We start from the raw sequence: 23875 nt of genomic DNA, 5'->3' as shown, positions 1-23875 counted from the left end.
TCTGTTTACTGATCATTTGTCTCAAAGTCAGAAAGATCCACAACAAGATCCTGAGTATATTTATTCAGGAGTATGCTCTATTAAGTTCAGGTAGATGAACATAGGAAGACAGTCATGAGTGCTATTAGGTTTTGAGTTAAGAGGTATTAAGAGAGAAGTGACTGGGATGTGATGCAAGAGAGAAAATATATGTGGCAAAGGAGAAGTCCAACACTGCACTCAAGGAGAGGTTCGGACTGAAGAAAGGCATTAGTTAAGTGGCACTCCTGGCACAATAAAAAATCCCCACTTGTAAAAACCTCTCACCTGTTTGTCCATAGGCAAAAATGCAAGCATTATACCCCTGAAAAGCCTTCTCAAGAATCCCTTCACCAAGGCACTTGAACACTACTTGTTGACCTGCAAAATTTAATACACAATTGAGAAACCAAAGCCTCAAAATTAAATAAACTAAGTTTTATCACCATAAGCAATTAGAAAAGTGAATAATAAAGCAGTTGTGAAAAACTTTGCTTAGATTGCTTAAATATGACATCTAAATCCATATCTAGTTTTTAACACAATGATTTTCTAAGCATATCAAAAGTATCAACTTGATACGCAATTTTTGGCTTGTATCCAATGCATCACTAAGTGTTTCATCGGTGCAAGAATTCCCACTTGCACAATGAGACTTTCCCTTTCTCCTACCCCATGCACACCCCACATCCTCCCCAAGTCTGCTCCAGGGGTTGAAGCCCCAGAAGAGATTTAAGGGGTATATTGGGGGAGAAAAGGGAGGGGAGGTCCTGCTGTACAACCACAAATCCTTGCACTGGCAAACCACTTACTTATGCTGCATTGGATAGAAGCCATTGCATCCACATTGGCATAAAATTCATCATTTGTTTGAGTATTGGTTATATGTGTACTGGTACCAATCACATAGGTTGCAATCACTTGATAGGATCCAGATACAAGTCATGCTTAGAAAGTCCCACCTATTTCAACGGACCTAAAGTTAGTAATGATGAGTATTGATGTTAATATGTCTACTCCAAGCATGATTTACAGTGCAACCCTGGCCATCTTTACTCAGTGCTGCCAAATTCAATGACACTTATTCCCCCACAAACAAGCTTCTGATTGCCATCAAAGTCTGGATTGAACCCTCTATTTTTATCAGTATTGTCTCGAGAGAGCTTGACAGCATACCAACAGATATATCAAATTATTCTGTTGTAGCATTACCAGAACAGCTGCTTCTAAAATATTGATCCACTTGTGAGTCTTATGATATATATAAAATTGTGCTGTTTTGATAACTGTCCCTCTGTCTAAACCAGTATTTTCTTTCTCACATGCATACAGAAAGTGGATTATGTTTTTAAATTAAATAATGCTGATGTGTCTCCTTAAAACTCTTTTTAAACATTGTGAATTAACAGCACTAATTTGTGCATTCATGAAACATAAAAACTACAATGCACAAACCATTTTATTATATAACAAAACTAAAATTGACTTCCCTCCAATAACTAGCAACAAGAGAAAGATAGCTTTGAAATATGGGTCTAAAGAAATAAAGAAATAAAGGAGAAAGCTTCAGCTTCTAAAAAGCAGGTATTGACAGCACTTTGAAGTAAGCATTTCAGATGCAGTATTTCTACCATCCAATTAATTTTTCAAGTAATCTGCTTTTAACAGAATCTTTGATGTATTTTAAATGAATATTTCTAATACGATAGTCAGTTTTCTCTTCCCAGTCCTATTGAGAAGGAAATGTAGAAATGAACACAATCTGGATGGTTTCAGTGTTGCTTCATTCTGCTGTTTCTTTATTGTCTAAAGCCATGAGTTCAGTGTGGGTAAACCAAATAGAATAAATATAATTAGAAAATTAAGATGACTACAAGGAAAGGACAGGGTGTGTCGCAGTGAAAGAATACTCAGACATGCACTAATCAACCCACAGTGGGTTTATATACAGGTTATAAAACATTAACAAAATCCAGGGAAACAATGGATTTTCTGTCAAGTATATAACCAAATCGTGGGTTTAACCACTGAGCCCAGGACTTGCTGATCAGAAGGTTGATGGTTCGAATCCCCACAACGGGGTGAGCTCCCGTTGCTCGGTCCCAGCTCCTGCCTGTTATTCTAAAGCACCAAAGCTGCAGCAAGCAAAGGCAGCACCGTCTGCTGCTTGTGGCTGGAAAGCCAAACAGGAAGTTTGTGACTGTTGCCATGGGAACAAAAGGGCAGTCCATTCTGTACTGAGCACCGGATGTTAGCTCAGTGGGTTTGTCATATGACCAGTACAGGATGTACATGGGTGGAGTGGGGAGTTTCACTCTGTATGTTGAAGAGAGCAGACATGTTTTCTGGATGACTGCTAAAAGACACAAATAAAAGGACATGTAGATACGTTACTGTCTGTGTCTGATTCCCCTCCCTGGGGATATGCAGGGAGGAGGAGAGGAGGAGAAGCAGTTGGTGTGTTTTCCTCACAGCCTGAGGAAAATCGCCGGAACGGACCTCGTGTTGTTTATCCTGCCGGGAGACGCCGGAGGGAGGTCTAAGGAATTCAGCCGGTGCCTGATCAGATAGGCACATACCGATGACCGGGTAGCAGAATTCCAACATTGGTAGCAGAGGATGGTTCCTGTTTTCATCGCCCTCTGCATCAAGAAGTGGCTTCCATGGATGCCTGAGGTGAGAAAGCTGATTCTCTGCAGCCAGAAGCTGACCAGAGCAAGCTGGAAGCAAAAGCCACGGAGCCCAGGTATGTGATTTTCGGGCTTAGAAGAGTGGATGCAGATTGAATTATTTTCCCTGCTTCGAGGGAGCAGCGTATGGGAAACGGCTCCAGTTATAAGTGAAACCGCATACCAAACATTCCTGTGGTTTCTTCTCCAAGGGATTGGAATGTGCTGTTGCTAAGCGACGCCTTCCAGTGAAGGCTAATCCTCAGAGAGGAGAAGTGAAAGCAACAATAGAATGTTTTGACTACAAAGGCTGAGGAGCTCTTGGAAATTTCCAACGCAGCCAGCGTTGAGAGCTGCCAGGTCGCACAGAGTGTAAACAAGCCAGCTATTGGATTTTAGAGGCTTGTGTTTTAAAGAGTCAATGCAAGGACTCAAAATGGATGCCAAGAAGGGGGGAGCCCTGCCTTCTCCGCCCCTTTTGACCAGTGACAATTATGCATCTTGGTCTATTAAGATGAAGGCCCTGCTGCAGAATCAGAGACTGTTTGACGTGATTGAGAACCCCATTCCTGCAGCGCCAACGCGTGCTTGGGAGTCACAGGATGTGAAGGCCAGAACTGCCATAATTCTGTGCGTGTCAGATTCGCAATTGATCCACATACAGGGCTTAGAGCACGCGAGAGATGTTTGGAACACGCTGAGAAGGACACATCAGAGAGATGCAGGTTCTTCAGCGTTGCTGTATTTTGAGAAGCTGACCAACCTGAGGCTTGCGCCTGATGGAGATGTTCAAGCACACCTGACGGAAATGAAATTTCTGCATTAACAGATGGTGGAACGCAATTTCCGTTTGCAGGAGGAAGTGTTTTGCTTCATGGTGATCAACAGCCTGAATCGGACTTACAAAACAGTTGCCAGTCAGCTGGGGTCCCTCCCAGCGAATGAACTGACTTCGGAGAGGGTCTTTGCCGTCATGTTGAATGAACACGACAGACTTGCCGCCCTGGAAGTCAAGGACAAGGGGAGGGAAGAACGGAGTTCTAACACCCCCACTGCTCAAGCTACTGGAGGAGATGCTGTAGCCATGAACGTTGTCCGATGTTACAATTGTGACCAGACTGGGCATATTCAGCGGAACTGCAAGAAGCCACGTAAGAATAAAGGAGCCAAGGGAAGCTCCACAAAGTCTGACGCGTCAGACAAAGGTCACACCAAGCCAAAGGCAAAGACTGCAAAGGCTTTGATGTCGCTAAAAGCCACACCAGAAGCGGGAAATTTCTTTGTTTTGGATACTGGAGCCACAGTTCACATGACGGGACACAGAGGACTATTTTCTACGTTTAAGAAGCAAAGCTTCACTGTACAACAAGCCAACGGTCAAGAGCTGGAAGCGACCGGAATTGGGACTGTGTATCTTAAAAGTCTGAACTTGACTATAAGCAATGTTTATTTGGTTCCAGAATTGAAGTTTAATCTGCTCAGCGCTTCGCAGATTGCCAAGAAGGGACTAAAACTGTCCTATGATGATCAACACTGCGAGATCTACAAAGATGGAGAGCTGTATCTTTCTGCCAAAGAGAAAGATGGACTGTATTTGTTGACTTTTGATCAAAGTGATTACATGAAATGTAATTCTTGTGATTCTAACATGATTTCTTTTGCAGGTGTAGCTGAGAAGAACGCCAAGCAGGTCACCTCGAGGGGCAAAAGAGCATTTCAGCGGGTGTATGCTGATGTGATTGGTCCTTTAGAACCATCTAGAGGCAATGCAAAGTATTACCTAATATGTGTTGATTCTTTTACAGGTTTTGTCTGGATTTATCTTTTGGAGAGACCGAAAGAAGCCTTAGAAAGGTTTAAAGAGTTTTGTGACAAGGTTAAAAATATGCATGATGCTGACATAGATTGTCTTTGCACAGATGAGAAGCCAATTTTTCTTTTACAGGAGTTCCAGAGGTTCCTGAAGAAGAAAGGGATAAGACACAAACTTGCAGCTTCCGAAGAAGCTTGGAACAAATGTGTTTGTGTTAGGGTGAACAAAGAATTGCAAAAGGGAATGCATGCGCAATTACTTAGTTCACATCTGCCACATGAGTACTGGGCTGAATCGCTAATGTCATATTGTTACACGTGGTTGAGAAAGTTTTCAAAAGAGTTGGGATGTTCTCCTTTTGAGAAACTGTTCCACAGAAAACCTTCTGTTGCCCATTTCAAGGTTTTTGGGTCTCATGTGAGAACAGAAACTCCAGGTGGAGCAAAGAATGCCAGAGGCATTTTTGTGGGTTATGAAAAGGGTCTCTACAGAGTAATTTTGTCTGAATCTGGAAAGGTGATTCTCACAAAATTTCTAGAGAGTGCTCCTGAACAGGAGAGAGTGATTGTTCACACATTTCCCACAGGTGATGATGATTCTGATGATGATGATGTTGATTTTATTGAGTTCAGTAGTACTGATGATGACAGCGATAGCTCAGACAGCTCAGTTGTCACAGTCATTGAGAGGAAGTCTCACACAATGACCAGACCCTCAGAAGAGGAGGATGAACCACTGATTAAGCTTAGTACTGGTTCTCCAGAGAGTTCAGAGGCTGAACCAGGAAGCAAAGAAGAGCAGCACCTTTTACGTAGGTCTGAGAGAGCAACGAAGGGTGTACCACCCAAGAGGTATTCACAAGAGTTTGCTTACTTAGCTGTTGCTGTTGTAAATGACCAAGGTCAGATTGAAGCTGTGTCTGAGTCAGAGACAAAGGCACAACAGAGAGCTGTTAACCAAGGTAATGAAGAAGCACTCATTCCTTGGAAGTCACACAACCAGAGAGGTACATTGGTAAAACCAGTGGCGGGTAGTTCCAAGGGTGGAACTGAAACAACAGGGGAATGTTATAAGTATAACAACTGTTTGTTTTCTTCTCTGGATGACGCTTTGCTCGCAGCACGCATTGATACTTTAGGGGGAGGATGTTATTCTAAAGCACCAAAGCTGCAGCAAGCAAAGGCAGCACCGTCTGCTGCTTGTGGCTGGAAAGCCAAACAGGAAGTTTGTGACTGTTGCCATGGGAACAAAGGGGCAGTCCATTCTGTACTGAGCACCGGATGTTAGCTCAGTGGGTTTGTCATATGACCAGTACAGGATGTACATGGGTGGAGTGGGGAGTTTCACTCTGTATGTTGAAGAGAGCAGACATGTTTTCTGGATGACTGCTAAAAGACACAAATAAAAGGACATGTAGATACGTTACTGTCTGTGTCTGATTCCCCTCCCTGGGGATATGCAGGGAGGAGGAGAGGAGGAGAAGCAGTTGGTGTGTTTTCCTCACAGCCTGAGGAAAATCGCCGGAACGGACCTCGTGTTGTTTATCCTGCCGGGAGACGCCGGAGGGAGGTCTAAGGAATTCAGCCGGTGCCTGATCAGATAGGCACATACCGATGACCGGGTAGCAGAATTCCAACACTGCCAACCTAGCAGTTCGAAAGCACGTCAAAGTGCAAGGAGATAAATAGGTACCGCTCCGGCGGGAAGATAAACAGCGTTTCCGTGCGCTGTTCTGGTTCGCCAGAAGCAGCTTAGTCATGCTGGCCACATGACCCGGAAGCTGTATGCCGACTCCCTCAGCCAATAAAGCGAGATGAGTGCTGCAACCCCAGAGTCGGCCACGACTGGACCTAATAATGGTCAGGGGTCCCTTTACCTTGACCTTTACATAACCAAATCACAATGGACTTAGAACTCATAATAAAAATAATAACTTTGTAAAGCAGGAAAATGTGGGTTCCATTAAACATGGGGAGGAAAGTAGAATTTTATAAATCATCAGCCAAGCCTTGCAGTAATTACAAATCATACCTGCATATTTTGCAGCATTTGATTCATCCATAGACCAGAAGCAGTAATCAAAGGCAAACACCTGCATATGAATAGAAAAAAGTAAATTAAAAACTTCCAAAAACTATGAAAATTCACACCATTTTGAATAGCAAATGCAACATTCACAATTTGCAAAAGAAACCATTTATATTCAAATGTCTTTTTAAAAATCCCAGATATTTCTGATTATTTGCAGTTACCGTAGTTTCTTCTTATATGAGGTACTAACTAACAACTTGTTAGTAGGCTTGGAAAGTGACCATCAGCAGCAGTAGTAAAAGTAATCCACAGCTAATTGTAGCATGCCATGACATACAAACTGAGCCATTGTGGACCCCTCCCATAGCCTCTGATCATTGACCACATTGACCATATTGACCATGTGGGCTGGGGCGTATGGGAGTTGCAGTCCAAAGTCTCTGGAGGGCACTAGGTTGGGGAAGGTTGCAACAAACTAAAGCATGCAATTATATATTTCTTATCATCAGAATTCTGACAGCTGTGCTCATTATATTATGACTACAGTGGTACCTTGGGTTAAGAACTTAATTCGTTCTGGAGGTCCATTCTTAACCTGAAACTGTTCTTAACCTGAGGTACCACTTTAGCTAATGCGGCCTCCCGCTGCTGCCGCACCACCGCAGTGCGATTTCTGTTCTCATCCTGAAGCAAAGTTCTTAACCCGAGGTACTATTTCTGGGTTAGCGGAGTCTGTAACCTGAAGTAACCCAAGGTACCACTGTATTTTGTACATATTTAACAAACATTTTGTGCTTCTTTCCATATCATTCTCTCTATGCACACTCTTTAAATACATTAAGTGGATAAAATTACTCAAAATTCATGTCAGTTGTGAGGTTCAGGTGTTTATTGTCTAAAGGTCTAACCCATTTCCCATCTTTTCAGGCTGAAAATGTACCAGAGCTGGACATAATGCAGGAAATTGGGCATTAGCTCTCCTGACTACCACTTTTTAAAAACACACAAACATTTTCTTAAATGCAGCTTTGATGGGCTCCAATTTTTATCTGAGTACTGGCTCTAGGAAAATAGTATTTATTCCTCTGCAGTATTTTCTAAACTAAATTCCCCTAAGCTGCTATTAGCCCTCCTAGAGGAAAAATACAGGTATCTATATATTTCTCTTCTAGCAAGACCATTTTAGGTTTTGAAAACTGTGCAAAGAGAAGGGTTAAACATTCCTTCTTCCTAAACTCATGCGCCAATAAAAATGGGCAATCCACTTTAAAGCTATTTAAAAAACAAAATTAGTGTTGGGAGATCTGATCATGGATATCCTATATATTGTGTTTGACCCTCAGCTACCATTCTTACATAGAGGAGGATGTGGACATACCATATTTTTCCGTGTATAAGACTAGGGGTTTTTTTACCAAAAAATTAGGTTTGAAATTGGAGCTCATTTTATACATGGGTAGTGCTGAGAGGTGTTTTCTTAATTTTGAGTCCTCAAAAACAGGGAACGTCTTATACATGGGGGTGTCTTATACATGGAAAAATACAGTAGTTACTAAGATTATGTGAATCTGACACTTCCTAGTGGAAGATGGCAATCTGGGATGGAATTCAACATCACACTAAGGTGATAGTTTCATACATTTGAGACACTACTTCCTACACATGCAACCTTGGGTCCCAGATCAACACCACATGTATGTTACCACTGTGTCAATGAAATATGAAATGACCCTCAGTAAAATGCATATAATTCTGTATGTATGCCTGGCAAAGCAGGTCTGCTTAACATGCACCTCAGTCTTATGTGACTGTCAAAAATTCACACTTGAATGTATCAAATTCATATTACAAAGACAGACCAGAGCTGGCAACTTCCAAACTTTTTCTCTGCACCAGGTTGTAGAACAAAATTAGATAGAAATAATGCAGGTTCTAAATCCTATCAGAAAGCAAAGCTATTAAACTGAATGTGGAAAAGCATGCTAGATATTGTGAGCAAATTGTCTTTATTTTGATAGGCAGTATTGTAAAAGATCAGTCACTTACCTTAGGAGACTTTCTGAGGAATGGAAATACAGCAATGGCAGAAAAGGATTGTCAGTATATCATCCACAGATTGGAAAGCATTAAAAAGAAAGGGAATATATGGTTAGTGCCTGAAACTATTAGAACACTCTGTATACACCATAAATTATTCTGGTTGGAAAGATCAGTGAATTCAATATTTAATGACTTAGGAAAGCAATAATTTTTTCTCTTCCAAAAATAATGCATACTAAAGATTTTAAGATTTTAAGAAGATTTTAAGAAGAAACACACCTGTACAACTTACAGGAGAGGATGCAATTACAGTATTAATTCAGGAATTCCCCCCTTCATTCCCATGTTGTTGGTTAGTCATTTAGTCATGTCCGACTCTACGTGACCCCATGGACCAGAGCATGCCAGGCACTCCTGTCTGCCACTGCCTCCCGCAGATTGGCACTGCAAAGAACAGCGCTGGAAGGAAGAGGTGGTTTCTGCTTTTCTTTCACTGAGCAAAGTATGATACTACTGCCCATCAGTTGATGAGCAGTTGGGAGTATGCCTTGTTCAGAACTCCATTTTGCTAAGGAAACTCTGAAAAAAAGTCAGCATTTTAAAATGAAGGCTTTCTTCTCTTACCTCCCCCAGTAGGAAAGGGGACTGAAGGAAAGAAAGAATTCTCCCTTTCATACCCCTCCCATGCTGCTGATTGAAGTGGCCTGCACATGGACCTTCAAAGAGCACTGTTGGGAGGAGGAAATGGTTTCCATCAGATGGAAGCTACTTCTCCCTCTTTGAGCAATTTGCACTCCTCTGGCGGGAAGCACACCTTGTTCTGGCAAACTGGAGCCCACTTTAAGTTCCTGATTGCTCTTTTGAAACCCCACCCTTACCTGCCCCTCACCTGACTAAATGTATAACATCAGGTGTAGGGTGGGGGGCAGGGACATGGCTTCCCCAAAATGGCTTTGGAGGCCAAGTGGCAAGGCCTGGTGGAGCAGGTTTGCCTGGTGGGTCAGAAGCTCCCATTCTAGTTCTATACTTCCATATGATGTAAGTATCCAGAACTTCCTTCAGCAAGTTCTGGTAGTTCCTGAACAAAATAGTGTTTTTCTATTAGATGGAAGGTAAATTCCATGTTGTTTGATTGGCAGAGACAAAGATACTAATTTTTAATGAAATTTAAAATTATATTAAATATAATTTCCATAGCTCAGTTAGGGGACATAAAAATGTAAGTGCTGGATAAATTATTAAGAGCGTTGGGACACCAGGATTCAAATCCCCACTCAGCCATGAAGCTCACTGGGTGACTTTAGGCCAGACACCATCTCTCAGCCTAACCTACCGCTACCTCACAAGGTTGTTGTAGGGATTAATTGAGATAGGGGAAATATGTGCAGCATCTTCAGCTCCTTGCAATAAACCAATAAAATAATATATATATATTTTGATGCAGATGTCAATCATCAATCCCCTCTGAGGCTACTAGTTCTTCACATAAGTAATTGCACATAATTAGAGAGCTGCTTAAGGGTGAACAACTACACAATCAATTTATGACTTGTATGTACAACATATAAGCAATATTCTTTTGTGGTTTCTAGTTGAGATTGCAACATATTGCAAGCACATTTACTACAGTGTGTCATGCTTTGGTCAGTTTTGATCAAACAGCAGTCAATTTGCTCTGCATGCATCCATTGAGATCTTAGGCAGAACTGGTTTTCTCTCTTTGTACATAAGACTGTGCATGGTAGCTGGCTGAGACTGTTTCAAAAGGATGTGTTGTGACATGTCATGGTACATTTCTACTGTCATTAATACATTGTATTGTGTTCAGCTGATTGGATTACTGGGCTAGTTATCTGTTGGGACTGTTCTATTTACCTTGGTTGTCCTAAGATGCTAGCATGTTTAACTGAAATAAAATCTATTTAGTTTCATTTTTTTTAAAGTGACTTGTATGTACAAAACTGCCATCACAGAGCACACACCACAGGCAGAAGTTTTGTATCACCTCAGAACAGACACTTAAATTAAGCCAAATCAGCTGAAATATCTAGTGAGATATATGAATGCATGGACCAGCCTTTAATGATATTTCCAGAAACGGTGTTATAACCACAACAGAAGAAATAAACATTCCAAGTCTCATGTTTCCACACAACAATCTCAATTTCCTGAGCGATAATGGAAACAACACTTCATGTGTTATTCTGGATAGACAGAGTCATTAGGAATTCTGCACTGACAAAGCAGAAGCATGTGAGAGAACTGCTTGAGATGAGCAAAACTGCTGTTTAGATAACTATTTCAATTACATTCACATTAATAAGCTAAATTAACTTCTACTGGTGGTGGAGTGCCAACAAAGGCTTTGTCTACTATTTGTCTATTCTTATACATTACTGAACATCTGAAATGAGGATCTGAATGAGGAATGTATTCTCTAGTGGGATTAGATATCTATCTATGTAGGAGCTATATCTGGATGCAACCACAAAAGGAGCAACCACCATAGGCGCCAACTCAAAGCGGTCCAGACCCCTTCGTCTCCACAAATGTTTTGGCAGGCTGGGGACTCCCAAAACTGACTGTGTTGAGCCACCTCAGCCTCCATCTCCACACATGAAAGCACAAATAAGGCAACCAATCACACACCTGTCTCCCAGGGTGCCCTCCCTCTGTCCATCCTTCCTGCAACCTTCCGGGGGGCAGGCTCCCCAAATATTTTATTCAAGCTGGTGCCACTGACTTCATCATAAAGCATATACTTGTCATGGACAAAATCCCAGTTCTTATATATATATATAAAAATCTTAGGCAGCATGATATAATTCAGTATATGGCTGCCTCATAAGTTCAAATAGCATAGTTAATAGCTTCAAGTAACCATTTTCTATATTTATAAAAGTTTTCCACCAAAAAAGATATGACTACTACAAAACTGAAAATGCTTTCTAGCAGGAACAATGTGAAGCTAATCTAAGGGCAAATTTTCCTGGTATAGTGGCAGCTTCCTGTGTAACTTTGTATAAATCAAGGATGGGTCAATCAAGGTCAACCAGTAGACAGATTATTCTGCCTCAGTGCCTAAAGCCTCTGTTCCCATTGTTATTATTAAACACTGCTCATTTTACACATGCATAGATGTGCATGTGTGTGTGCTGTGAAGCAGTAAACCTGCAAGTTGTGTATGCATGTGGAACTGCTTTCACAATCTTTGAAATAAATATCCCACCTTTATCTCTTTGATGCCTGCTTGGGCATTTCCAATCTCTCTCTCACTTTCAGATTCCTATTTTGGGAATTTGGGGCAAGCAGCTCAGCAGTGGAGGTGTAGAAAGAAAAATAATGTATCGGAACCATGTAAGCAGGTGGGGCTTTCCCAGTGCTGGACCAAACAATAGTCCAAGCAAATGTGCACAGCACTGAATTTGCTAAAAACCAATGGCAGATATCTCAACAGATAATAGAATGTTTCATGTGTAAAATGTATTGCCCTCTGGTCCCTGTCTCCTCAGTGCTTCTTTCATGTTGCCCTCTGATGCTTCATCTTCTATGTGCTTGCTATCCTAAGTTCTGTGTCCCTACCTCTCATACTTTCTGCTCTGTTGCCTGAGTTTTGTAAATTATTTGATGGTATGTTAAAGCCTGCAGCCTCAATATATACATTTTATACATATTACTTCAACAGTAGTCTATGTCCTGAGTTCTGTTCTGCATGTGTCTTGAGATCCCTGTGAAGATTTGCTGACATGGGCAATATGCTGAAATATGTGCATAATACCAAAATTATACAGGACCAGCTTACCTAAAAGACCATCTGTCCATCTACACATCTATCCAATTCCTACAGTCTGCTAAGGAGGCCCTTTTGATGATGCCACACACTTTATCAAATGGCAAACTATTTTTCTTTTGGCTTTTGCCTGGTCACTATTTCTGTTTGTCACACACAATCAGGCAAGTGCCTAGTTATGCCTGAATTTCATCAGTATTCAGCAAGAACTAATGCCAAGACTAAAGTTGTACCAATGGCAATATACTTCACAACATAGATCACTCTGTTCAGTTGCACACCCAGTGTACAATGCATCAACAGCACAATGCAGATTGCAATGGATAATTTATATACTATTGTCCACTGAATGTGGAATAAGCACATTGATTCTTATTTACCCAACATCCTTAGTTTCATCCCTCTATATAAAAAGAAGCACATAATTCAGGCTTTGAGAGATGGCAGAGATTAAACAAAATCAGCTAAGGAGCTAGATCTTACATACGAAGAAAACCAAAAAAGGCTTCCTATGCATTTCTACAGCAAGCATAAAAATAAATCTCCTTCTGGAAAATCCAGAAACAAGCCAAACTACACAAAAACAGAAAGGATAAATAAAAGAGTACAGCTGTACACTTACTAGAGAAGCAAATCCAACTGAAATAAAATGGATTTGGACTCCCAACTAAAAAATGGATAGTACGTACTACATTCCATGTTCGGTTAAGACAAAAGTTCAATTCTACAGCAGCTCTTCTGTTTTTGTTTAGCAAATATCATTTTTTTCTTGCTCCAGAGTGACTGGTGTGTTGCCTTGACACATATACTAAGAATCTCAACTTTCACAGTAACCCTGAAAGGCAATAAAAAGTCACAGAAACCACCAAAAGAAAAAATCCAGTTGTGGTTTAAAAAAAAAAAGAATTTTTGAGATATTATATATGAGGAATTGAAAAAAATGTTTAAGCAAACTTTCATAAAGAAACCAGAAGCCTCCCTCTTAGGCATTTTAGATTCAGATATTTCAAATGAAAAAAGAGAATATTCTTATATGCTACAACAGCAGCAAGAATATTAATTGCCAGAAATTGGAAAGGAGAAGTAGCACAAACAAAAGAGGAATGGCAGGATAATTTTTTTGAATATCTCAAACTGGCAAAAATGATGGAGACAATTAGGAGATAGCCAAACCAAAAGTTCAAAAAGGAGTGGGAAATTTATACAGAATATTTTAAAAAAACAGTGCATTCAAGTTAAAACCTGGACATGCTTTGATTAATTTTCGCAAACAACAATATGGATTATAAGTATAGTATTCAGATAACAGAAGAAATGATGAAATGATTAAAGAAGCAGTTTATTAAACAGATAAGACAGACCCACTTTGAAGAAGATGGAAGTCTATTGGGTAAGATAAGGAATTGGGAATTAAGAACATGGTGGCATAAGTTCTTTTGTAAGAACATATGGATTTATGGATGTATGTATGGTTTTTTTTTGTTTTTGTTATTATATTGTTTTTGTTTTTGTGTGTGTGTGTTTGTTAAGTAAGAAAACTAATAAAAAGCATATTTTAAAAAGAAAAAGGAAAAAATCTCACTGTTAACCTTTATTATGTTCATAAAACATGACAGTGCAATCCAAACCACATCTACCCATAAGTAAATCCTACTGAATTAAATGGGACTTAATCCCAGGTAAGTAGGGTCAGGATTGCAGCCTGAATTATTACTGTTACATCCAACACTGCCTATGTACTTGTACAATGGACATCACCTTTCTTTCTTTCTTTCTTTCTTTCTTTCCTTCCTCTTGCAGCCTTCCGCAATCTGTCCTGGAAAGATTTTGGATATGCATGGGGAAGGAGTCTGCAGGGGGTCTACACCCATAGTCTTGCTTTGAGTTTTTTCTTTTAAAAACTTTCAGCTCTGATTAATAATTTGAAACTGGTATTATGTACTAGTTTGGGTTTTTTGTGCAATGAGAACAATACATCTAATAGTTGCAATCATTTTCATCAATTTTTAGAGTACCCCAGAAGACTGATGGCAAACTGCATGAATAGAATAAAAATGTGCAATTGAATTTTTCATAGTCCCTATTTTCACCCTGCAATGAAAGAAGGCATTTTCTCAATGTTATTTTATGGTTGTATACAGCAGCATGTAGACAGTATAAATATTTATATCTGGTTTCCTTAATATTTTCATCAAAAATGAGTAACAAAGTAACAATTAATGCAAACAATAATCCTGAAGGGTCCATAAACTAAAAATGTGTTTTGTAAGACATGAGGATTTTCCAAATGCAGAGGCTCTTGAGCACTAGAAGATGCAGGAAATTGAAATGAGGCAGGGTTAAATATATATTTAAGCTATGTTTGCTGCAGCCCATTTCTTCCTGGTGAAGGTAGGTGACACTTCATCAAATCTGTGCATTCCTCCATCTCTCTCTATAATAAAAATTAAGTATGTCATAGTGCAGCCACCTTTGCAGGATTTGTAGTGCTGCATTACAATCCTGGATTTGCATGAAGTCCGAGCGAGATAGGGGAACAGAAGTGAAGGAAGGTTGTACAACAACAGTGGCCATAGCATGGAAACAAGAATGGAAAGGCAAGGCGGGGGGGGGGAGATGGTTTAAAACAAAAGTTTGAGTAAAGCAGGAATGGAGGGAAATGAGAGGAAACTGGCAATTTTAAACAATGGCAGAGGTTTAAATAAACTACTATGGAAGGTTTGAGGGCGCCATAACCTGTGATGTACACATATGGGTACATGCTTGCAAAAGAAATATGTATTTTAAATTACTACATTCAATCTGGAACTTCCACGCTTAAGACAATGCATGTTCCCAGAAGTGAAATACACTGTGTGAAGAACCTATGGAAAATCTAAGGGCTCCAAATCCTTCAATCTCTCACATGAAGCAACTGAGGAATGGAGGAGGGAGAAGTTTGAGTATAGCGAGAAGGGAGAAAGCGGCTCTTTCAAACAGTGGCAGGGTAAAGCAGAAGTGGAAAGACAATTAAAGGTTTTTTTTTTTTAAAAAAAATGGTACAGTGTTGAGTAAAGTATGGCTAGAGGAACACAAAAAGGGAAAGTGGTAAAGGTTTGAGTACAGCAAGGCAGACAACAGAAAACCAGGAGAAGGGAGAATGGAATGGAGTAGGAAAAGGGCATGGAATTCAAGCTGCCATAATGAATAGGAAAACTCTGCACTGCAATAATCTGTTGCAAATTGCCTTGGTAGAACTATCATTTGCTCACTTATCAATCAACCATTTGATAATACTTTTGAAATTCTGTACACACAAATTTCTGATTACAGTGGAACCTCGTGTTACATACCATTCTCCTTGCAAACACTTCAGGTTACGACTCTGCTAACCCGGAAGTAGATGCTCCCGGTTGCGAACTTTGCCCCAGCAGTGCGGTGGCAGCGGGAGGCACCATTAGCGAAAGTGTGCCTCGGATTATGAACAGTTTTGGCTTAAGAACAAACCTCTGGAACGAATTAAGTTCGTAACCGGAGGTACCACTGTAGTCCACTTTTCACAAACATGGAGGATGGGAAGTCTTTTCTAAAACAAATTCTATGACCTGTGATCTTCCTAGAAGGTCACCTGAAAAAATACTCCCACCATGTGAGAGTTGAAAGCCACATCACACTACTGACTTCAAGACCAAAACAGTCCAGTAAATATTATTTTACAGCTTCACTGCGAATATTTGCCTAAGCTTTCAGTACTAAAGATTACAAAGCATTCCACAACTAAGAAAGGGGGGGGTGGTCCACTAGAGATGTATTAACACAAGCGTGGGGTTATGGGTGGGCTTGGCCTTATTTTACACAGATGGGGAGAGCTTGGAGGGAGAGAAGAGGGCAAGATAGGAAAACACGGTCAAAATGAATGGAGAAGGGAGAGCCCTCTACAAGCAACTGGTTCAAACCTCTGGCAAGAGTCATCTATGCTTTCCCCAGTGGCCCAGTAAATGGGTAGGGATTCTGTCCCTGGAATGTCCCCAGATTTGCAAATCTGTCCCGGGGAAACGTGGCAGCAGCAGCCTCAGCAGCCCAGAGCTAGCCTGTTAGCACAGTTGGCTCTGGCTGGCTTCAGGAGCTGCTCGCTGCCATGGTGCAGGAAAAATGGCGGGCGCCAGGGCAGCGAGCAGCTCCTGAAGCCAGACAGAGCCAACTGCACTACCAGGCTGGCTCCTCCTGGGCTACGGCCACCCGCCTGTGACTCCCAAGCCTCCCCTGATCTGTCAAAACAAAGGGGGAAGTTGATCAGGGAAGGCTCGGGAGTCACTGGCAGATGGCCGTTTCCCTTTTTTAAAAAACAACAACCTCTGAGCGTTTATGTTTCACAGAGTGCGAAAGAAGGGCTTTTCACCTTTATACAATATGCATGTGTGCTTGGGCCCAGGGTCTTTTGCCTCACCATCCCCACTACTGACTCCCTGTTGCTACTCAGCCAAAAAAAAAAGTGTCCCCGGATTCATTGAAAACAATGTGGTAACCATACCCTAACAGAATGCAGATCACAATGGAAAGAAGGCTCCCCACCCTTGCACTAAAAACTATGAAGTGCTTTATATATCAAAATCATATGGAGGTGCATATAGCTACTGTAACATTAAAACTTTAATGTATCAGAATTGCTCTTTTCTTCTTTTTTTACTATTTACAGTGCGTACATAACAAGCAGAATGCTAAATTTAAAACTGTTCCACACCTCAAATGATCTGTCTGAACTGCAAGGATAATAATCAGGTATAGGTATAATCATCCCTTCTGTAGCCACATGTGTTAATTATACTAAAAGGTTTCCTAATCTCTCACTAACTACAACATGCTGCATAGTTGTTAACTTTGTAACTAGTTAATGAAAACAAGATTCTTGTTAGTTTTCTATTTGTTTCTAAAGTTTGCAAAATTAATGTAATATTTCATTGGATCAACTTTTGCATGCATAGTCATGAAGATTTTCTATTACACATTAAGTAATAAGAAATGGTTTTAACTGGCTTATCACTTGACTGTTTTAATTGATAATGACTTAATCCATTTAATACACTTAATTATTTATTGTGTTATTATTTTCCTTTGCTCTGATATTTGGCCTTGTGTAAATACATAAACCATTTTTAAAGGATTTTGTGCACTCAAGAGCTTGCAGATCCCATTACAACAGAAAAATCTCATTTTCTCATTCAAAAACAACATGAAGAAGTCTTTGTCAGAAGTCTATTCTCATATTTCCAAATCTGTAGAAGGAATGTGTCTAGTATCTCTGAACAGAAAAAGAGCAGCTGGAAGTTTAATCATTGATATCTACAGACACATTTAAAAAGTATGCATGATACTTAACAAGAACAAGTGAGAGTTCATTCCACTTTGATTTCATATGTATCAGAAACACTACCACAAACCTATAACCTGAACTCTGAGGTTTTAATAATGCACAGTTTTAGGAGGATAGTCTACTGGAATAGTATCTAGGTCACTAGCTAGAATGAGATTAGTGAAACACTGCTAAAGCAGTTCATAAATGTTTTTTGTCTATATCTATATATCTCCTACTCACATCAAAGCTAGCACTTCATAAGCTGAACAATAACTTCCACCAGGAAAGGCAATTTTTAAAAGATCAAAATCAGATTTCTTTTTTACAGTTTCCTATAGACAAAGACTGTTGTCAGCTGTTATCCTATCTGCTACCTCACGCAGGTAATATTAAGAGCGCCTGCATAGCTGTTTCTTTCCTGCTGATAATTCCTTTGGATAAAACAGACAACTGGTAATTGTCTCATTTCACTTGACACTCCATTTAGATAAGTTTCAGTTGAGGCTTTTGCAACAAATACCAACTCCCTGGAGTTGGAACCTTTCCCTCCTAACTTCCTCTAAGGCTTGAAAGAAAAGAACAAACCTCTTCAGCTATTATAAATGCCACTGATCCGTTTGCATTGTCATTAACAGCCTTTTTGTTCTTTGACGAAAACCAAAATATATCTACTACACAATATATAAAACTATCTTCCTTCTTCACAAAGTAATTTATCCATATTAGGACAATCTTTTTCAATGTGTAGGTGGAAAATTGAAGAAGAAAAGTTAGAATCTTAATCCTAAAGGTGGGTGAAATGGGATCAACAGTTGCAGTATCCTGATGGAAGTCCAGAAAGAGGTTCACAGATTCTATACTGTATCTAAATTCTACAGAGTTCTTCCAAAGGCTTCATGGAAAAGGTGGGTTTTCATGAGGGATTTGATGGGAGAAGGGGACTTGTGGATGACATCTGGGAGGTAGCTTCAGACATAAGAAAGGAAGTAAGAGTGGGCATCATGTTTTTTGGGATGCAGCCAGAATACGTTTGGATAACCAAGGGTCACAAGCATGGATTTCTTAGAATGCAAGAACAGAGAGATACAGGGTGTAGGGGAAAAGTTTTCAAGATACATTTACACAGCATCAGAAAGCGGACTGCAGCCAGCACAGGGATTTAAAATAGTTTGTACTGTTTATTGATATACATTATACTTTTAGCATAGACTGTATGCCACTTTGAGGGCTACTTGTAGGTAGAAAATTGATTATTTATAACTCTTATTTATATGGCACACAAGAACCAACTATATATAATCCAACATAAAAATACAAAACTGTTGTTTTTAAGGGATTTAATATACTTTCAGATTGTTACTTGACTATCCTTTGGGACAAAGTGATCAATGAATCTAACAAACACATAGGCATACAGCAACACAGGTCAGTTCAGTAATTTTTATCTTGTATGTGCTGCATATGCAAATAATCCCCAGTTCTACTCCAATTTTATTGCCACCAAGCCTTGGTTCTGTGCTGTAGAAAGACATAAAGATGACACCAGTCTATCTTAAGACTGGAGACTTCTGTCCACTTGAAATTCTAACATGTCACAAGCTGCACTGGCTGAATCAGTCGTGGCACTTTGTGCTGTTTTAATGGCAAACAGGAGTAAGCCCAGGGCTTTTTTTCACCTGGAACTCACTGCAACTCAGTTCCGGCACCTCTCAGATAGGTGGCACTGCCTTATAAGAAAACATGGGAGGTGTTCATGGTGAGTTCCAGCACCTCTTTTTCTAGAAAAATAGCACTGAGTAAGCCTATATTTATTGTTTAAAAATGAAATTAACCAAGTATGTAGTTTCATACACCTTTATTTCCTAATGGCAAACTTTAAAATAAATATGCCAAATACATGAATCTGTGCATCAGTTTGCAAGTAAAAGCCCGACACTTAGACAGCTCTTCAACACTATCACATATTCTGCCAACCTTCCTCCGTTCTCAGTAATGAATGCTGCTACTCAACAGTTTCAGTAGAATAGTACACTGCCACCTATACTATGTGAAACAATGTTTTGCTATTAAAAAGTAATTAAAACACTGAAAGAAGACATTCAGAATAAACAGATCAACAGATCATACCCACCCACCCAAAAAACACAGACAACACTAACTTTTCCTTCTATGTCTCTTCTGAACAACCTCCCTCCTGGCCCCTTATGAAGAAAAAATCTGATCTATTTTTACAGTCCAGCACATTGGTATTTTGGATATTTTCCAACAATTTTTTTCCAGGCCTTTACAAATAAAAGCCAGATATGATTTAGTTCTTCACTCTTCATTCATTAAAATAAGCAGTCTTAATAACGAATCCAGGAAATACATCTACTCAGCTGTATGTACACTGAAATCAGAAACAATTTTCACTGCTGCCGAAGAATCCATAGTATTCTATCGTTCCTGAATCAACGAAGAATACTACATTGGGGGAGAGGATGTGGTTTACAAGGTAACTGTACTTAAACCTACAGTGTTTTGATTTCCAACATTCTTAGTAGCTTATTTTACTAGTTTATCATTACTATTCTACATAGAATCCATAACTACTTTTCATGCAACTCAGCACTCAGCTTGTTGAAGGTTAATTGCAATTCTTCCCTTTTTATATGGTTGTGAATCAGAGAAGGATCACCTCCCAGAACTTTTTCCCATGAGTAGAGACAAGTTACAGAAACAGCTGGTGCTTCCTTAACAAAGGACACAAATAATTTATCTGAATTGAGAATATAGATTTAGATGTGTACCTGTTTTCTCCCTGCTTGTTGTTTGAAGGTGGAGGATGCAGCACAGTTTGATTCCCTTCCATCTCCACAATGCACTTTGTATTCAGCTCCAGCTCTGAAACATAATGCAACTGAGAATTTCAGAACGTTCCCTTACAAAATGATATATACAGCTCATCCCAAGCCAGCAGGGCTTTTCCTGTTTCTTTCTTCTTGTGTCTAGAAAACAACTCCCTTTTGCTGCTAAGAGTGTAGGAAATGGCATGGGCGTTGCTCTCCAAAAAAAATGTGGGGGAGGGAAAAAAAGGGGGGAAAGGACAATCCAAAAGCAAAAAGTTGAAGACCTACAGATTGACAGAGGCTTTCCACCAGTGCCCAATTTCATTGCCTGGCTTGTATGTTCTCCACATGTTACCCGTGTGAAATTATACAGCCACTGAAAGGGTGGAAAGACGACCACTCTCTTGCTTTCATTAACCACCTTTTGTAACAACAGCTGGCAAGTTAAGGCAACCAAGTCACACTGAGCGGTCTTGAAAATGTCCCCCCCCCCCTCCCAAAAAAGCAACCATGTAAGCCATTTCAGGGCACCATCTCCAAGACTAGGAGATGATAGTGTCAGATCCTCCACTGGAAGTCAGGAAGAGAGAAGAAGATCCACAGCTTTTAGTCAGCTGGGACAGCTCAGTCGGTAGATCATGAGACTCTTAATCTCAGGGTCATGGGTTTGAACCCCACATTGGGCAAAAGATTCCTTCATTGCAGGGAGTTGAACCCTTGTGGCCCCTTGCAACTCTATGATAGGTTGCATAGAAGCCAACTCCTAGGGGCCAAAGTCCGTCTGAAAAAAATCCGGTAACTTTACTTTGGGCATCCCAGTAAAAAAATCTGACACCCCCCCCCCTAAGTTTATGGGCATTGCCATTCAAACGGTGCATGCTGTGTCATGTGATCAATTATGCGGGGCGGGGCTCATCTGCCCCCGCTCCATAAATGTTGGCACCCCTGACAGGTTTGAGAAATCGCCCCAAAGCCAGCCAGCTTTCCCCACCCACCCACCCAGCAAGCGAGCAGACCAGCTCCAAACAGATTTACAAGGAGCCGACAGGGTTTGCCCTCCACTCCACGCCCCTCGCTGCAAGAAAAGGGAGGCTGCGCTCCAGCGAAGAAAACCAAGGGAGCGAATGAGGGATCGGGGCTTCATCCTGCCCACCGCGGGGCTCACACCCCGAGCTCCCCGCTCCCGAGACTTTCGCCAGGAAGGGCTAGGCAAGAGTTTTGCTCAAGCCAGAGGGGACACCCTTCCCTTTTCCTCGCCCCGCCGCCAATCCAAGGGAGAGAAAAAAGTTCAACTCTGCAAACAAGTTGGAGGGGCGGAAGGGAGCGAGGGGGAAAGGTGCTTCTGAGGGGTGAAGACGGGGTTAGTGGGGACCGCTGAGAGGCGAGTGTGAGCCATCTCCGTCCCATTATTATTATTATTATTATTATTATTATTATTATTATTATTATTATTACCTCTCCTATTCATGGGCCGGACTCTGACGGCCACTTTCACCTTCGTATCCGACATCTTCCCTGGCGGCGGCGGAGGCGGAGGCAGCGCCGGGTGTCCCGTCCCCCTCAGCAGCCAGCCAGCCAGCTCCCTCAGGGGTCGCCCTGCCGCTTCGCGACGGAGGGAAGAGAAGCGAGAGCGAGTCTCGCTCGCAGGCGGCGCACGCCTCTCCCCTCAGGACCGCGGCGGAGCCTCAAGGCGACGGCCGAGAACCCCGGCGAGGCTCCGTCGGCTGGGGAAGCGCGGCGGCGCCGACGTCCATCTCACGCCGGCGGGGAAGCGGCGAGTCGGGAGGAGGCGAACCGGCACCAAGCGGCGGAGGAGAGAGAGGAGCTTCCCGGGGACGCGGCGGCGGCGGCGTTTCCCTCAGCCTCGCCTGCGCGAAGAGCCCCGCTGCCTTTTCCCACAGCCCCGTGCCTGCTGCTGCTGCTGCCGCCTCCTCCTCCCCATCCCAACCGCCATCTTCCAGCCCCCGCGGCGGCGGCTGCTCCTGCCTTCGTTTCCCTCCCTCCCTCTCTCTCCTCAGTCTCTGCTGAGATTCCTGGGTCAGGCAGACGGAGCGAGGGCGGGCGGGCGAGCGGGCGGGGGAGAGGAGAGGAGGAGGGAAGGGGCGCGTCGGAAACGACGGAGATAGCCGAGCGTCTTCGGCACTAAGGGGCTCGGGAGTTGGGTAGCCGGGAGCTAGGCAGGTCCTCCTAACGGTCATGCGCGAGTTCTCTCGGGACCCTCCGCTCGCCAGGAATAGGAATTCGCGACGCGTTCGCGCAAGCGCAGATGGAAGCGCTGAGGGGGAGGGAGGGTAGAGTGTGTTTCAGGCTTGCTTCTCCAGCGGCGGAGGCTTGTTTTCCTCCTGCTCCGCTTCCCCCGCCTCCACCCTTTCGAATTTGGTGTCAAGTTGAAGAGTGGGAGGAGGCGGCAGAAAGCGCACGAGCCTTCCGGGCAGCCGCCGCCTCGCAAGGCTAAGTTTAAGGCAGCAGGAGGGTTGCTGAGGCAGCAATGGGTCGGGATGCGGCCCCATTGCTGCAGGTTGAGATGCAGAGGAATGGGAAGCCAGAGGATGAGAACTGCCCATTTTAAGGACGATCGCAGCATCTTGAATTATAAAGCTTCCCGAGTTATTCAGCTCCACTCTGTGCTTTTCACTTGAGCCCTTTCTCAGCACGGTTTAAGAACTGTACTTTTAACATGAATGACAGGGGCGTCCCAACTTTTTGAGATCTTTAGCCCCCTTCCTGCAACATATAACCCATTTTTTATCTCGCTATTTTCCTTCTTTCTCCCCTTTCTCTTTTACATTTATTTATTGATACGTATTCAAAGAGATCCAAAAAGACCTACCCCTTACAAAGTATCGTTTTATACTGGTTATATATAATTTCAACACAATTCTCTCTGATTACTCCCAGGCCTGCCCCAAAATGGTTCCTGCTCCCCCAGCTTCCAGTCCCTATATTAAAGTCCTTCCATATAACATGGATTAAATCTTGCCCCACAGAGAAAGGTGGCAAATTCAAAAGGAAAAACTAGGAGTGCATTCAAATGTATTTTCCTTTGACGATTCAGTCACTTGAGGCCTATCCAAGACATTCTGCACCTGAGCTGAATTCCAGAATGATGGACCCCTCCCTCCCAGCCAAGGAAGAAGAGATCTACACTTTTTTCTTGTTGAACTTCATTGGGACAATTTGTATTGTACGCTCTTTGGTGTTACTTTTTAAACTGTATATACCGATTTGAGTTTGACTATTGTAATTAATAAAGGTTTGTCTCATTGTTTGTGATCCAGAGTTCATCTACATACTCCGAAATGTTAAAAGCAGCCTTCTAAAGTCAATAATTTTTGAGGTGGAATTGATCATTGC

General features: G+C 41.8%; 1 protein-coding gene across 6 annotated transcripts in view; it reads right to left on the bottom strand.

Moving 5' to 3' along the window:
- The window catches only part of KIF13A (kinesin family member 13A), an 80746-nt gene extending 58186 nt beyond the window's left edge, over positions 1-22560 (bottom strand). For 4 of the 6 annotated variants that reach the window (XM_081919220.1, XM_081919221.1, XM_081919224.1 and 1 more), the window contains exons 1-5: positions 21977-22560; positions 20483-20576; positions 8578-8590; positions 6532-6592; positions 307-399 (exon numbers count right to left, since the gene is read on the bottom strand). In XM_081919220.1, coding sequence (XP_081775346.1) covers positions 307-399; positions 6532-6592; positions 8578-8590; positions 20483-20576; positions 21977-22031 — 316 coding nt within the window. In that variant the 5' untranslated portion in view covers positions 22032-22560. The remainder of the gene's footprint in view (positions 1-306; positions 400-6531; positions 6593-8577; positions 8591-20482; positions 20577-21976) is intronic. The other 2 variants (XM_081919223.1, XM_081919225.1) reach the window with 1 other exon arrangement.
- Between the last annotated feature and the right edge of the window lie 1315 nt (positions 22561-23875).

Source organism: Podarcis melisellensis (assembly GCF_964234715.1).
Source record: "Podarcis melisellensis genome assembly, chromosome: 7".
NCBI classification, from domain to species: Eukaryota; Metazoa; Chordata; class Lepidosauria; order Squamata; family Lacertidae; genus Podarcis; species Podarcis melisellensis.
The sequence above is the reverse complement of the archived record's forward strand: the minus strand, read 5'-3'. Positions and strand labels throughout refer to the sequence as shown.